Source organism: Gavia stellata, chromosome 18 (assembly GCF_030936135.1).
Source record: "Gavia stellata isolate bGavSte3 chromosome 18, bGavSte3.hap2, whole genome shotgun sequence".
In the NCBI taxonomy this organism is placed as follows: domain Eukaryota; kingdom Metazoa; phylum Chordata; class Aves; order Gaviiformes; family Gaviidae; genus Gavia; species Gavia stellata.
The window spans coordinates 19,848,501-19,862,131 of NC_082611.1; the positions used below are offsets into that span (position 1 = coordinate 19,848,501).

General features: G+C 52.4%; 1 protein-coding gene across 1 annotated transcript in view; it reads right to left on the minus strand.

Moving 5' to 3' along the window:
* The window catches only part of LOC132318651 (hydrocephalus-inducing protein homolog), a 164,634-nt gene that overhangs the window by 16,810 nt on the left and 134,193 nt on the right, over positions 1–13,631 (minus strand). The window contains exons 46-64 of the mRNA XM_059826624.1: positions 13,147–13,359; positions 12,523–12,725; positions 12,160–12,342; positions 11,819–11,938; positions 10,335–10,494; positions 10,057–10,229; positions 9,390–9,588; positions 8,422–8,521; positions 7,778–7,877; positions 7,095–7,263; positions 6,575–6,813; positions 6,137–6,251; positions 5,316–5,520; positions 4,723–4,958; positions 3,840–3,991; positions 2,670–2,862; positions 1,680–1,788; positions 836–1,096; positions 195–337 (exon numbers count right to left, since the gene is read on the minus strand). Of these exons, the coding sequence (XP_059682607.1) occupies positions 195–337; positions 836–1,096; positions 1,680–1,788; positions 2,670–2,862; positions 3,840–3,991; positions 4,723–4,958; positions 5,316–5,520; positions 6,137–6,251; positions 6,575–6,813; positions 7,095–7,263; positions 7,778–7,877; positions 8,422–8,521; positions 9,390–9,588; positions 10,057–10,229; positions 10,335–10,494; positions 11,819–11,938; positions 12,160–12,342; positions 12,523–12,725; positions 13,147–13,359 (3,273 nt within the window). The remainder of the gene's footprint in view (positions 1–194; positions 338–835; positions 1,097–1,679; positions 1,789–2,669; positions 2,863–3,839; positions 3,992–4,722; positions 4,959–5,315; positions 5,521–6,136; positions 6,252–6,574; positions 6,814–7,094; positions 7,264–7,777; positions 7,878–8,421; positions 8,522–9,389; positions 9,589–10,056; positions 10,230–10,334; positions 10,495–11,818; positions 11,939–12,159; positions 12,343–12,522; positions 12,726–13,146; positions 13,360–13,631) is intronic.

Sequence of the window (13,631 nt, forward strand, 5' to 3'; positions counted from 1 at the left end):
AAAAGATGCCACCTCCCATAACACGGAGCCTTTTCTGCCGGGCTGACAGCCCTGCCCCAGCAAAGCCAGGGATTGCATCGCCTATGTGGCACTGGAATGGGCTCTCACTGGGACGTGGTGACTCCCTGCTAACTCCTGGCAACCCGCCGGGAAGGGCTCGACCAGCGGGGAAAGGCAGAGCCATTCAAACTCACCTGGGGGGAGAAGTGAAACGGGGTGTCTGCCAGCCACTCAAACCGCACCGCCTCCCCCCTGCTGCGATTGGTGATGGTGAAGGTCACAGGGTAAGGTGTCCCGATGTGACAGTCCCCGAACTGGATGTGATCCACTCTGGTAGCTGTTAAGAATGAGAGCAAGGGATCTCAGCGTGCTGTGAGGTCCGCCCGCCCCCCTCACATGCACAGACACACGTATGTCCAACTCCTTTACTCGCTCCAAGCCTTCCTCCCTCTGGGAGGTGCAGATCCCCATCCTACCACTTTCAGAGATACACCCTGACATGTCCCTAAACACGCGGCTGTGTCTGGGCAGAGGGGACATGCGGTGCAGCACGCACGGCCTCTGTGCACAGGGCTGGCACGCTCACAGACCACCAGACCTCCTTTTAGAGATACTCAGCTGAACGCTGGCATCTCTCACCCTTCCCTCCCAGCCTGCACGCGTCCCCCTTGACAGAGGATCCTCCCTTGTGTTCTCAAGCGTGGCTGCTCTGCAGGCTACAAAAGACAACAGGATCTGTCCGCTAAGCCTGGACCACACCTGCACTGGCACAGGGTGAGCAGAAATGTGTATTTTCCTCTTCCTTGCTCCATCTTGGCAGCCTCTCCTTTCTTACCCTCAATTATGTCTTCTTCCAAATTGCCTTCAGTGTTCTCTTCATTGCTGTCTGCCACTAGTCCATGGATGTTATCAAGCGTGAAGTCATCCTCATAGCCTTCACCCACCAGCTGAATGTCGGTCTCTTCATAGGGGTTGTCCACCACCGAGAGGTGGATCTTCCCTTCCACACGTTGGGCCAGGTTGGGTTTGAAAAGCACGTCAAACTCTGCTAATTCCCTGTGATGCAGGACCAGGCAAGCGGTGTGGGGCTTCCTCCCTGCACAGCAATGGAAATCAGAGACAAGTGATACAGCTGTACAGAGGAAATATTCCATTGGGTATAAGAGGAATAAGAGGTTGAAACACAGCTGTCTCTAAGCACAGGTTCTCCCACCACTGGTTCCAGACCCTCCTCCTATATTCACAAGACTATGAAACCACCATGTATATCACTGCTTAAGCATCTTAACCTTAGGTTAACACACAGCTCTCACTCAAACTTCTCAAGCCGTACGTAACGCTGAGTCAAAGAGCGGTTTTGGCTTTTGTTGGTTGGCTGTGGGCTCAAGGGCTGCCTCTGTTCAGGCTGGTAACTCCCCACATGCAGCAGAGACCTCAGACGGTCCATTCAAGTGCTGATAATTCCCCGACAACTCAACCCACCACGTCCAGAAGAACAGAAAAACTTCCTACAACTTGCTAGGAGGAAACTCTGCAAAGAGTCCATGGGAAAAAATAGGGGTACAGAGAGCCCCAGGAAAGAAAGTATGTCTAACATCTGGCTGCTGCTTGGCCAGGCCAAGAGCAGGGCACGCATCTTCCCTGTGTGAATGACCACACTTCATGGTTAATGAATTTACCTTCTCCAGGAGAGTCCTCCTTCGTGCCCGCAGCTTGGTAGATGCAGTGTGTGGTGGGCCTGGCTTTCAAGAAGAAAACTCCCCCTTCATCCAACAGGTCTATCATCAACTGAGAACAGGGAACACAGAGAACGACCACACTGGTGTGGGTACAGGGCGGCACGTGGATCGACACCGTACCGCTGCTGGTCCAGCACGGGGAGCCCAGCACGCTTTCCCGCTTCAAACACAGCTCTTAGCACAAAGTTTAAGTAAAATCAGACAGAAAAAAAGAGTGTTCAGAGGCATTGGGATATCATTAAATTAGAACCAAACAGGACAGAAAGTACTAAAAGCAATGAGCAGAACGGAATTAAACTACAACTGAGTTTAATTAAAATGTAGTAAAATGTGATCAAATACAATCTAATGTAACTAGGACATCCCACATTCCCACATGAGAACCAAAGTGTGAGAAGAGAGTCGGGAGGAAAAATACCCCATCAACTTTCTTGTGTTGTGTTGAACTGAAAAGGATGGACTGGTCAGAAACTCACATTGCCAAGAGGAACACCCTTCCCGGAAAGCAGAGTTCAGTCATTTGCTTAAAAAGAATTTCTGAGACCCATTCCTGTGCAGTTCACTGCGGCACAGAGTGGAAAGAGTAACCGGCATAAAACCCAAAGGTGGGTCAAGACTAGCGGAGACAGCAGCAGTGGTTGCAAAGGAGAGGGGGACAAAGACGAAGGGCTGATGGAACTTTCCTAGAGGATCTGGCTGAGAAACGAGACTTTTCCCACTGGTTTGCCAAAGCATCTTCCAGAAAGTCAGAGGGAGTTATTCTCCTGCGATGGAGTGGCTCTGAGCGCAAGGCAAGGGTTTCATTTGGTGTTCAACTGCACACATAGAGTAGCGGTGCATCTGTGCACCTCTACCACGGTTTTTGGTGCCTTTCCTCCATGGCACAAGGACTTGTTCCCAGACCAGAGCATTCCCTGAGCAGGTCCTCACCTGGACAGGTACGACGCCATCATTCTGAAGGACCAGAGACAGTTTTTCTGAATCACCCAGCAACAGCTTCTTGAAGAGCAGCACTGGGTTCCCTCTCTTATTGTGAAGGACCGGGCGCAAGACCGTCACTCGAGGCAGATGCCCATCTCCACTGATATCGAAGGTCAGGCTTTGTGCTTTAATTGCTGCAGGGCTGCAGGAGAGGCAGAGGAGAAATCCTTACGGCTGGCACTAACCCATTTCCCACTTGGCAATCAATGAAGCGAGTGCCATCCACTGCGTTTTCCCTGGCTGCTGCTCCTGTACCCCACGACACAGCTCCCTCTCACCCCTCTCCTCCCAGTCAGATTAGGGCCATTCACAAGAAGAATCTGCTCTGAAGAGACAGAGCCTTCCAGAATAACAGTTAAAAATAATTTCACTTCATCGAATCATGCACTACAGCAGGTAAATAATGAGGCAACAGATGGACATGGCAAATTCACTGGCTGCGGTGATATGAGACATATGCAAAAAGCACAAGCACAGCATGAAAATAGTAGAAAAGCAAGAAGGGAGAAGTCAATAAATAACACCATCACTAAGGATTATTTCCAAGGACACTAAACCAGGAATTGCTTATTAGGGCAGAAAGCTGACTTATCTCATCCCAATTCAGCGACTAAAGGGTTGGGGAAAAGCAGGTCAGATCCCCGGTACAAACACAGGTCCCAGGACAGAGGAGCTGGGCTACTCTTTCGTAAGGGGTCCAATCGCTCCTTTAACATAAAATATGTTAATATACCCCAGGTAATCACATAGGATCATCTCTTTTTAACATAAACAAGGAGGAAATAATGCATGCTGACTTGCTGGCACAGAAACCACTTCATCTAACGCTTTGTCCTTGGAAAGCCCCAGCTCAGCTGTCGCACATCTCCGTTTCTTTCTGATTCAATAACTTCCAGTTGGCTACCTGATGTTCTTCATAGACACTCATATAGGCTAAACTATGACCCTTATTTTTCTGCTCTGCTCTATCTAGTAGTTACTGCCTCCTATATTACCTAATGCTAAGTACTCGACCTAAGGCTAATGAAAGCATTAGGGTTAACAAGAGGTCTACGTCCTCCCAGAGGAGAGGCAGCTATCAGAAAGGTGTCCCTGACAAGATTCCCCACGGTGAATTACCTTGCCTGGACATCAAGAGATGCCTCAAAAGTGCACTGGTAGCTCTGCATCGCTTGCGGAGTGAAGGTCACTGTAGCAAAGGCGTGGGAGTGGCTGGGCACGCACGTCCGAACGGGATCCACCTCGAAAATGTGGCTAACAGGGCTGTTAAGCTTGGGGAACCCACAAAGAGGTGTTAGGAGAAAACATCCTTCAATATGATTTGCCTTAGTCACATATTCATCATGGGGAACAGCCCCAGGCAGCATTTTCCTTCCTGCTTCCCTGGACAGGCTCCTTCCATCTCGGGGGTGACTCCAAAGTGGTGCTGACCTTGCACACGAGCTGCCATAAAGCCCAGGAGTGCAAAAGCTTGCTCTGAGCGCTGGGCAGCCAGCCCAGCATACTTGGGAGGTGGGGACTGCATGGCAAACCCCACAAATAACCTAGAATTGGCCTTTAAAGAGAAGGGAAAGATCAGGGAGCCTGAGGAAATAGTCTGCTTCGAGCCCTGGCACATCAGTCCAGTAAAAGCCCCCATCTGAGCGTGCTTCCAAGAAGGGTTCAGGTCTCCCACCAAAGATACAGAGGGTTGAGCCAAAATCTTGCTTGAATCACGGAATCACTACGGTTGGAAAAGACCTGTAAGATCATCAAGTCCAACCATCAACCCAACCCCACCATGCCCACTAAACCATGTCCCACAGTGCCTCATCCACACGTTCCTTGAACACCTGAGACACACTGAATTCAATTGCCACCCCAGCATTGCTGCTCTCCCCTCTAGTTTGACCTGCACTGAGCTGAACTAGTCCAGACGAGAGGAAGCAATGAATCTGGAGAAGGCGGCAGGCTACCACACAGCCTTTAAAGAGCAACAGTCGCCTTGGCCTCTTGTTCCTACCTTACTGGGGATGGGTTTGATGGAGAAAACCACGTCACAGGGGACTTGGTTCACGTTGCAGATCTTGAAGCGAGCTGTGGCCCGGTGCCCAACCAGAACGTTGGTGAAAATGAACTTGTTCTCATCTGTGACGAACACGCCCTTGTCTCGCACTGTCCGTAGGATCCGGCAGAGGTTGATGCTGCTGCAGATCCGATGTTCCTCAAAGATGGACTCCATGTCATCAACCACAAATGCTGTGAGCAGACAAGAGGGAGGGCTGAGGATGAAGAAGCCTTCCTGCTCAATTTATCTGGACCCTCTTGGCCTCTCAGAAGGCTTGATAAGCCCTTTCTGCCTGGGTCACTGCAAAACCCAACCTGGGTGGGGAGTTGGCTGTGAGGATGGAGCTCAGTCACCCTCAGTCTTAAAGGGCAGCGCTTTCCCTGTATCCTTCCATGTTTCCCTCCCAGCCTCCCCCCACTGCTGGACTTGAAAAGGACTGGAACCTCTGAGGATTTTAAGATGGGACTTTAGGGTTAGGGCGTCTCTCTGTAAGCCTGGGTGCTGATCAGCAGCAGGTCTGGCCAGGGGAACCTGTGGACGGGGCATACCTGGGAGGCAGGACTCAGCAAACAGGGTGTAGGGGATGCCAAGGGGATTGTCCGTAGGGTCTCTGTCGCTGATGTCGATGGACAGGTACTCCTTGCAGATCCCCACTGGCTCTGTGTGGCAGTCCACTGTGATCATCTGCTGGCCCCCAGGAGGGATGGAGCCAAAGCCAGGGTACACCGTGAACATGCCTAGAGTGAGGCGAGCCTGCAGAGAGAGTCCCAGGAGAGGCTTGAGCATCCCCAGCAAGGAGTATGCCACTCCTTGACCTCCAGCCGGGCCCAAGCCCCCAGTCCCAGGGCAGGGAGGGATGATTCCATGGCCCATAGGCAGCCCCAGGATGACATGAACAAGCTGGGAGGAGGCATAGGCTTGTCCCAAGGGGTATGGAGAAAGGAGTTGGGGTGTAAAGGGTGAAGGTGGTGGCTGGGATCCTTCAACCTCCAGGGGTAAAACAGGAGAGCAGAAACGATGGGAGAGGAGAGAGGGGGCTGGGAAGAAGAAAAAGCAAGGTCATCTCATATCAATGGACTGGGAGTTCAAACAGGGATGTTCCGCATCTGTGGTATTCATAGACCTGTTTTGGCCAGCAGCTACCAAACACAGGACCTGCTCCCCTCCCTTGAGCCCACAACTTCAGGTCTGAGCCAGAGCATGGGACTGTCAGTGGGACTGAGCAGCTCCTGCCTCTGCTTGTGGCTGGGAGATGACCTCCGTCATGCAGACCACCAGATCTCATGGCGACAAGCCCCCCAGGCTGGGCACAGCAGCGTCCTCCCACTCCAGCTGCAGTGGCACGTGTTGGGGAGCCGGAGCCACCCACCTGCAGGAAGGTGTTTGTGTCCTTTGGCAGCGAGCGCTTGCTTTGTCTGGCCGAGGGAGTCATTTTGCCCACGTTTTCACTCTCGTGGGAGCGGGCAGATTTGATTCGATGTGCACTGAGAGGAGAAAGCAGAAAACATCCATCACGCTGAGCTCCCCCTGCCTTTCTCCGCGGCCAAAGCTGGTCTTCCTCGCCATGGAGGAAAGTCCTCCTGCTCCCGGAGGGCTCCCTGCACCACCCATTGCTGTAGCTTATGGATAGATCAGCTGTATCACCGCCTTTGTCCTACACATGGGGATACTGAGGGGTTTTTCTGCTCCCTGCTCACAAGCCAGTGACGCAGATGGACAAGAACCCAGGTGTCCTGGCTGCCTGTCACACCCCAGCCATGCTGTAGTGCCTCCTCGGGCAGGAAGGGTGGTGCAGGTCTTCTCTCACCTTTTCCTTGGCAATACAGGTGCAGCCTGGTCCGCTCGGTAGATGACGAATTTAAAGTCAAGGACACCTTTGTTCTCCAGCGTGAAGGTGCAGGTTTTCCTGGTGCCATTCGTCAAGGCACCGAAGTTGATGAGCGAAGCAGGGTAAATGCTGTACTTGCTGTACACAGCTTTTGCTGACACCCTCACTGGGATGACAGCGATGGTCTCGCCTCCTTCACAGATGCTGGGCTCAATCACCTGCAACCGGAGGAGGGGTTGGTAAATGCAGCAGAAGCCAGCCTCTATCTCTGTCCCCTGACGCCACCCCAAGTCCCCATCAGCTCACCCTCCCTGCTTAAATGCCTCCTCCAGAGCCAATTTCAGCTCTGCTTAGGAGCATCACAAATGGTTTCTGAAAGACTTTATTGTATATGGATGAGAGAGGATTCCCCAACTAAAGCCTTCCTCCCAGAAGACACGTGTCCCGCCTACACTCCCAAGACGCGGTGTGCTAACACCGCCTGGCCCAGGCAGCTCACCTGGCACTGCAGGATGGGTTTGTTCTCAATGCTCATTTCCATCTTGGGATGGAAGAGCAGCTGGACCTGCACGGGGTGCCCGGAGGCAGTCAGCACGCCCTTCTGCGGCTGGAGAGTGAAGTGGGATGCTAAGTCGCGTACGTTGGTATCTGCGGCTTCCAGCTTGAAACTGGGGTGAAAGGGAAGGAACAGACCTCTGCAGTTAAAAATACCGGTGCCACCAGCACAGCCGGGACTTTGCATAGGACCATCAACAAAGTAATAAAAGGGAAAGAGTCCAGCTCTGCTTGGGGAATTCCAGATCTTGACACAGAGTGCAGACAGTCAGGAGTGTTGTAAGCTAACCTTGACACCAAATTTTTTCATTCCCTCCTTTAAAGAGTCTCAAAGAGAAATGAGCTGACCCTCAAAGGAGGGCAATGAATCTCAGCAGTGAGGGGCTTACATTTCAGGGTCTCTCCTTCTGGTTCCTGCTGAGCTGTGAAGAATTGCTGGTGTGTGGCTGGATTCTCTATTAAAGTATTTGAGCTTAGAGAGCCCAGGTTTTTATTTACCTGGAGCATGAGGTAGTCAGCATGGGAACAGGTTCTAACCATGGACAGAAGGAGAATGCAGGCCTGGGTGGCACCATGCATTCACGGGTGGTGGCACCATGCATTCACAGACCAGGCAGCTGGACCCACCTGTACACGATCTCGTATTTCCCTTTGTTCTTCAGGGTTAGCACCTGCTTTGCCTCATCCAGGACCTTAAGGATCCCAAAATCCACGCTGCCGTCTGTACCTGCAGAAAACCCCCAGAGAGAGGTAAGAAATGGTGAATATTTGTGAGCTGCTGCAGACTACACCAAGTGACAAGATACAGATTTGGAGTTCTCAGGTGGCACAAAACCCTTCTCGGCAAGTTTCTCTTATGGAAGGTTTTTCTAGCTACTTTGCTGCCCTTTCCCTTACTTGGAGAATATGTGTAGGGTTTAGTAGCTAAGGAGCTCACTTTCCATCTGCCTGCTTCCAAGCACAGATCCCACAACTCTCTGTGCCATGCCGAGCCTTCACGAATTGCCAATTGCTTGTTCACATCACTGTCGTTTCAAAGCCCCCAAATCAATCTGCACATGAAGTTGCACACTTCAAAGTTTGGAGGCGAGAGACTCAAGGCTCTCTCTGTATCCTGACAGTGCTTCACTCCACGCAGCTTGCAGGATACGTGCGTTACGTATCCGTGCCACGCTTGCATGGTATCCCATCCTGTTCCAAGTGCCCTGGCTGCTCACCTGCCAAGGCAATGCCATGCGCCGGACTACTTGGCTTCGGGGGCATCCACTCACCTTTAGACATGCTGATGCTTAAAGCAACGTCATAGGCCTCCGCAAGGATTTGGATATTTTCAACCTGAACAATCCCCAGGATGTTTTCTGCATCTGAAACCTGAGATGGCAAGAAACAAACACTGCTTAAACCATTCTCAATTCTTTTGGAGGACAACATACGAGGGCTTGCCTCTGCCGGCTGCTTCCACCATGGCCTCCCCTGCTTGACAAGCATTTGTGACTCCCAAACTTTCCTAACCCGTTCATCTCACGGGCTGACCCAGCGAGATTCTGACGCAGTAAGAAACCCTGTCAGCCCACCTCGGCGCTTCTCTAGCAGCAGTGTTGCTGCTAAAGCACCCTGGGAAACAAGGGGATGTTAAAGCCACCACAAGAAGCATGAGGTGTCCTAGAGCACGTGGCATTGATGCCCAACCCTTTCCTCTTCAACCACCCAGCACCCTCACTGAAACACAGCCCCTAAACCCTGGGGAACAAAATCCCAGGCTGAGAGTTTGTTGCTCCATGTTAAGAGCCCCAGACGGATTCCAGGATGGCTGCAGGGAGCACGCCCAAGTCTGGACAACCAAACGACTGCACTCAACCGTGCACAGCAGCAAGGTTGTTGTTGTACGGCCTCAGGACGAAGCCTCAAAACCCAGATGTAGGCCACGCAGAGGCAGCACCTCTTCCTGAGGTGCTGTACACAGCAGTACATCTCTTCCAGACTCCACAGCGTACTTGCCCCATGAAGCTCAGCTACAAGAGCACCCTAGGAGTCACCTAGTTTCCAAAACGTTATCCTTCAGTGAGAGTCCCTTGCTGCTAAGGGACTGGCCCCCCAGCAACGCAGGTAGAAGGGAATCTCATGAAGGCTCATCCTTTTGCCCTCTTGGCAGGGTACCCTTCAAGCACAGTCTCCCAATCCCCAAGAGCACAGGGATCACTCTGCCCTGCTCTGCCAGGGAGGGCACAGTCCCCCTCACCTCTAGTTGGATCATCTTCTTAACGGTTACAGCCTTCGTGGCCTTGAAATACAGACGCACGCCAAACTCCGTGCAGGGAGCAATGAGGCCCTCATCCTGTGACAGGGAGAAGTCCTCGCCGAGGTTTTCCAGCCCGCTGAGCCGCCAGGCCACGGGTAGTGGGGTGCTGTTTCGCAGCACCAGCGTCTTGCTGTCCCTCCTGTAGAGACAAGATGACACTCAGCACCGGTTGCTCGACTGTCATGCTAGCCTTGCAACTGAAGGCAACTTGGAGCAGCCCTAGCCATGCGTATGAAATCATATTTTAATGTTTTCCCTATGTCACAAGTCTGAGAGGTGAGGTCCTTGGGGGACAGCTTGGTGTCAGAAGTGTATCCAAGAGAAGGGAGATAAGGAGGAGCCACTGGACTGCTCTGCAACCACAGACAAGATACCAATGCATCGAGATGCCCATGGCACAGCATTGCTGGGGGGCTATGGAGCTCGTGGCTGTTACAGGATATCGGAGCCAGAGAGGAATGGTGAGCAAGGGACTGGGAATTGCTGGGAAGAAAAAGGGATGCTAGCCCAGCCTCCAACCTGAGTGGCCACACAGCCGGCGAGAGAAGCTGAAGGGAAGCCCACTGTCAGCTCTCGTCACCAGCAGAGCAGCCGCGGGATGACTGACCTGTGCAGAAGCAGCCTGTCGAAATGCACCTGCTTGGAGCTGACCCCCAGCTCCACCTGCACACCCTGGCAGCACAGGCGGAAGACCACCGGCTCTGGGTTGTCCTTAATGCAGCAGATGAGGTTGTCTTCCACGAGGCCAGCTGAATTGGGGTACGCCCAAACGCTCAGCTCCTAGCCCCATCCCCGCAAAAAGAAATACAGAAAAGCATTCAGTGAGCAGGAGGAACGGCTCCTGGGCACTTCTACCAGAGCCTGCCCTACCTGTCCGTCTCCTACCTGCTTCTCGTTAGGTTTCAGCCTCATGCTGGGGGGGTCTAAAAGGAACGTGTCCGCTTCGACGTCGTGCTCAAAGAAGAAATGCACCTCTGCCTCCAGTGGGGTGACATTGAGGATGGTTAACTTCTCGCAGTTGCTGGGATACTGCAGCGCCTTGTACCTGTCCACAAAAAGGGGAAAAGGCTGCAGAGGAGATGCCGGGACCGTGGTCTTTATCACACATCGAGGAAAGCACTGTGTCCTGGCAGCGGGAGGTTGCACTGAAAGACCATGGTCTAACAAGCCGGCTAAGAGAAAGGATCACTTTCACGGGCATGTTGCTTGGTACGTGTGTTCGTCCTTGTGTTACTTTGATGTCCGCCTCTGTACCTGGTGCCTCCATCCCAGAGGCGTTACAATGCACAGGCCACTTAAAAGAGCGTTTTACAAAATAGAAATTCAAAGGCGCCTGGAAAAATAAAAGTACACCAGGCACATGGGTTCTTCCCCCTTCTTTGTTGGGTTTCCTTCCCTGCAGGGCATAAAGAAACGGTTTTGAAAAGAGGTTTTAAAAATAGTTTAGCTTATCTCTTTCAAAAAAGTCACAAGGCTGCCTTGTATTTCATGGGTTAGCCCAAAGTCTGAGGGAAGGAAATAGAAAGGATTCATTCCCAAGAGGAATGCTAAATCTTACAAGTGTCCCTTCTTCTCAGGCGTGGAACAGAATTTGGAGTTAAAAGGTTAAAAAAAGCAAACAGAAACCTGAGACCATTCATCAGCCTAGCTAAAGATCCTCTTTTGTTTTTTAAACTGTTTTGATTTAATTTCCTTGGGTGGTCAAAATACCACTAGCTCTCCAGAGCTCCCATGAAGACAAGAACTTCATTTCTAATATTTAAAAAAAAAAAAAAAAGCTATGTTAAAAATAGAAATACGCCAGCAGCTACAATGCCAACTTTTTTAGGCAGACTTCATCCGGCAGTGAGGATCAGGAAAATGTAATTCCCATTTTTATTCCTCTGCAGGTTCCGCCCCCCCCACCACACACGCTTATTGGCAGGTCAACTCAAAGTCTTACTAATATTACAGATTAATGAATGGTTTACAAAACCATCAGCAGAATAATTGCTCATTCAGTTCAGCTCAAAGCACTTTAAAAAAGCCCCATAAAGTTCATTTCACAGGTGGTGAGGCTGAGATGTGGAGGGGGGACACAAGTTGCCCCAAGTCACCTTCAGGCTGGAAGCAGCACGTGGCTCTGGCCACCGAGGCGCCCACCATGTTGGAAGATCGTCTCCATCTCTTCCCAGCTCCTCCGAGACTCACGTGCCTGTTTATCTACCCGAGTTCACACATCCGCGGTCCTTCAACCCCAGGTATCTCTCAGGTCTTTGCCTGGGCCTGCCCGGAATTGTGCCGCGGGGACAGCATGTCTCCAAGCATGTCCATGAAAGCACAAGGCCCTGGAGATCCCATCCCAACATCAAGAGATCATCAAGACGTACCGGTCTCTTGACTTCCCACACAGCAGCGGTCCAAAGTGGAATGCACCCGTGTCCATGACATACTGCTTGAAGATGATGTCGTCATCTGCCTTGCTCTTCCTCCACTGAGGAAACACCAGCCTGGGCAGAAAAAAACAGGGAATGAGGAGCTGCGAGATACTCTAAGTAGAAAACCTGGTCAGAAAGCCATAACCCTTCCTGGTGGCTGAGGCACCAGTACTGGTTCCCAGCTCAGGCAGCACGCTCTGCCCAAGCCAGAAGGCCACAGGGGTACAAGGGACAGCCCTGGCTCGGAGTTTAGGAGGGAGCAGTGTGGGAGGGCTCCCACGGGCCAGCCTTACCGTGGGTCCTGGCTGATGGTGGGATACAGGCAGGTGCCCCTGCAGTGCAGCTGGTACAGACGGTTTGTCCCCAGGATCTCAAAATGCAGCGTCTGATCAAACTGGCCCAGCACTGTGGAGCTGAAGTGGACCTTCAGTTCCACCTCGCCGCGGGCAGGCACTATCCACCGGCAGCTGCTCAGCCTGGCAATTAAAGAGGAGGCTTCAGGCATTGTTAACGAGCAAACGAGACAGGGAGGAGGGTTGTGAATTCGCCATCCCATGGAGGCACTGGCAGAGGGTCCCTGCAGAGCTGGGGACAACGGGCCTCGTTTGGCAAGATGGACATGAAGCAGAGGGATCACCTCCTCCCTCACAGCTCACCTGACGGATCTCCCTGGGCACGGGACCGCGTCCATGCTGCTTTGGTCCGCCTCAGGGGGACGTGTGGGTGCTCCCATGCCTGGCCCCTGGAGACTTTGCCTCCTGCGGCTGGAGTTCCGCTTCTCCCTTGCAGCCTCCCGGCTGCCTGCGGCTTTCTGCTTCCTCGACCGGCCCCTGGTTGGGGTGACCTGCTCCTCTGGCATCTTCACACCAAGAGGAGAGAGAGAAGGGAGAGAGGTGAGACCTGCCCTGAGACATCCCCATCCCGGAAAAAAAACTGCAGGTCTGCTAACAAACAGGAGAGAGAATAAATAAGTAACCAGCATCTGCTGGTTTCATAGCTGCCCAGGGACTTGGTCTTCCTTATTGGACTTTGTTTTGCCTACGAGACCTCTCCTCGCCCAGGACCCTCTCCTCAAGGGAAGTTGAGGACTTTAGGTGATTTTTTTTCTCTCGTCTTACAGAACCGCCCTATGTCTCAAGCACAGCTGTCTCTTTCGGACAGACAAAAGGGACGCCTGCAGACATGGGACCCCGTCATGTCTTCACTGCCCTTCCACAGTGATCTTTTTCCATCCTCCCCCCCACCATGCCCCCACCCAGCCTGCTCCCTTGCCCTGGCACCTTCACCGCAGGCACGGTCGGGGCATCCACAGGACTTTCCATATCCTTCTTTTCATCTTCCGCAGCAGCATCTTCTGGCACAACAAAGACGAAGTGCTTGAGGGCTTCTCCTGCTGCAGGGAGCATCCGCTTCTCCGGGTAGTGGACCACAGAGTAAAAAGCCGTAGGGGGAATAGGAGGCCCGGAGGGACCCAGTCCCAGGTCATCCAGGATCTAAAGCATAAGAGAAATTCCCATCACCTTCATCCTCACACTCCTTCCTTAAAGGCAGGGAGCTTTTGGCAATGGGTTTTTTTTTTGTTTATATGGAGTACAGTGCTTTTTTACGCCCAGTGGGGTGGGCAGGCTCCAGAGCAGTGCCAGGACCTACAAGCGGGACCTAGAGAGAAACCTCTCCCTTGAGCGACTCAGCTGCCCTGGGACCATTTTTAATGATTTCCAGACCGGGAAACTCTCTGAACAGACAGGATGCTTGAACAGAGAGA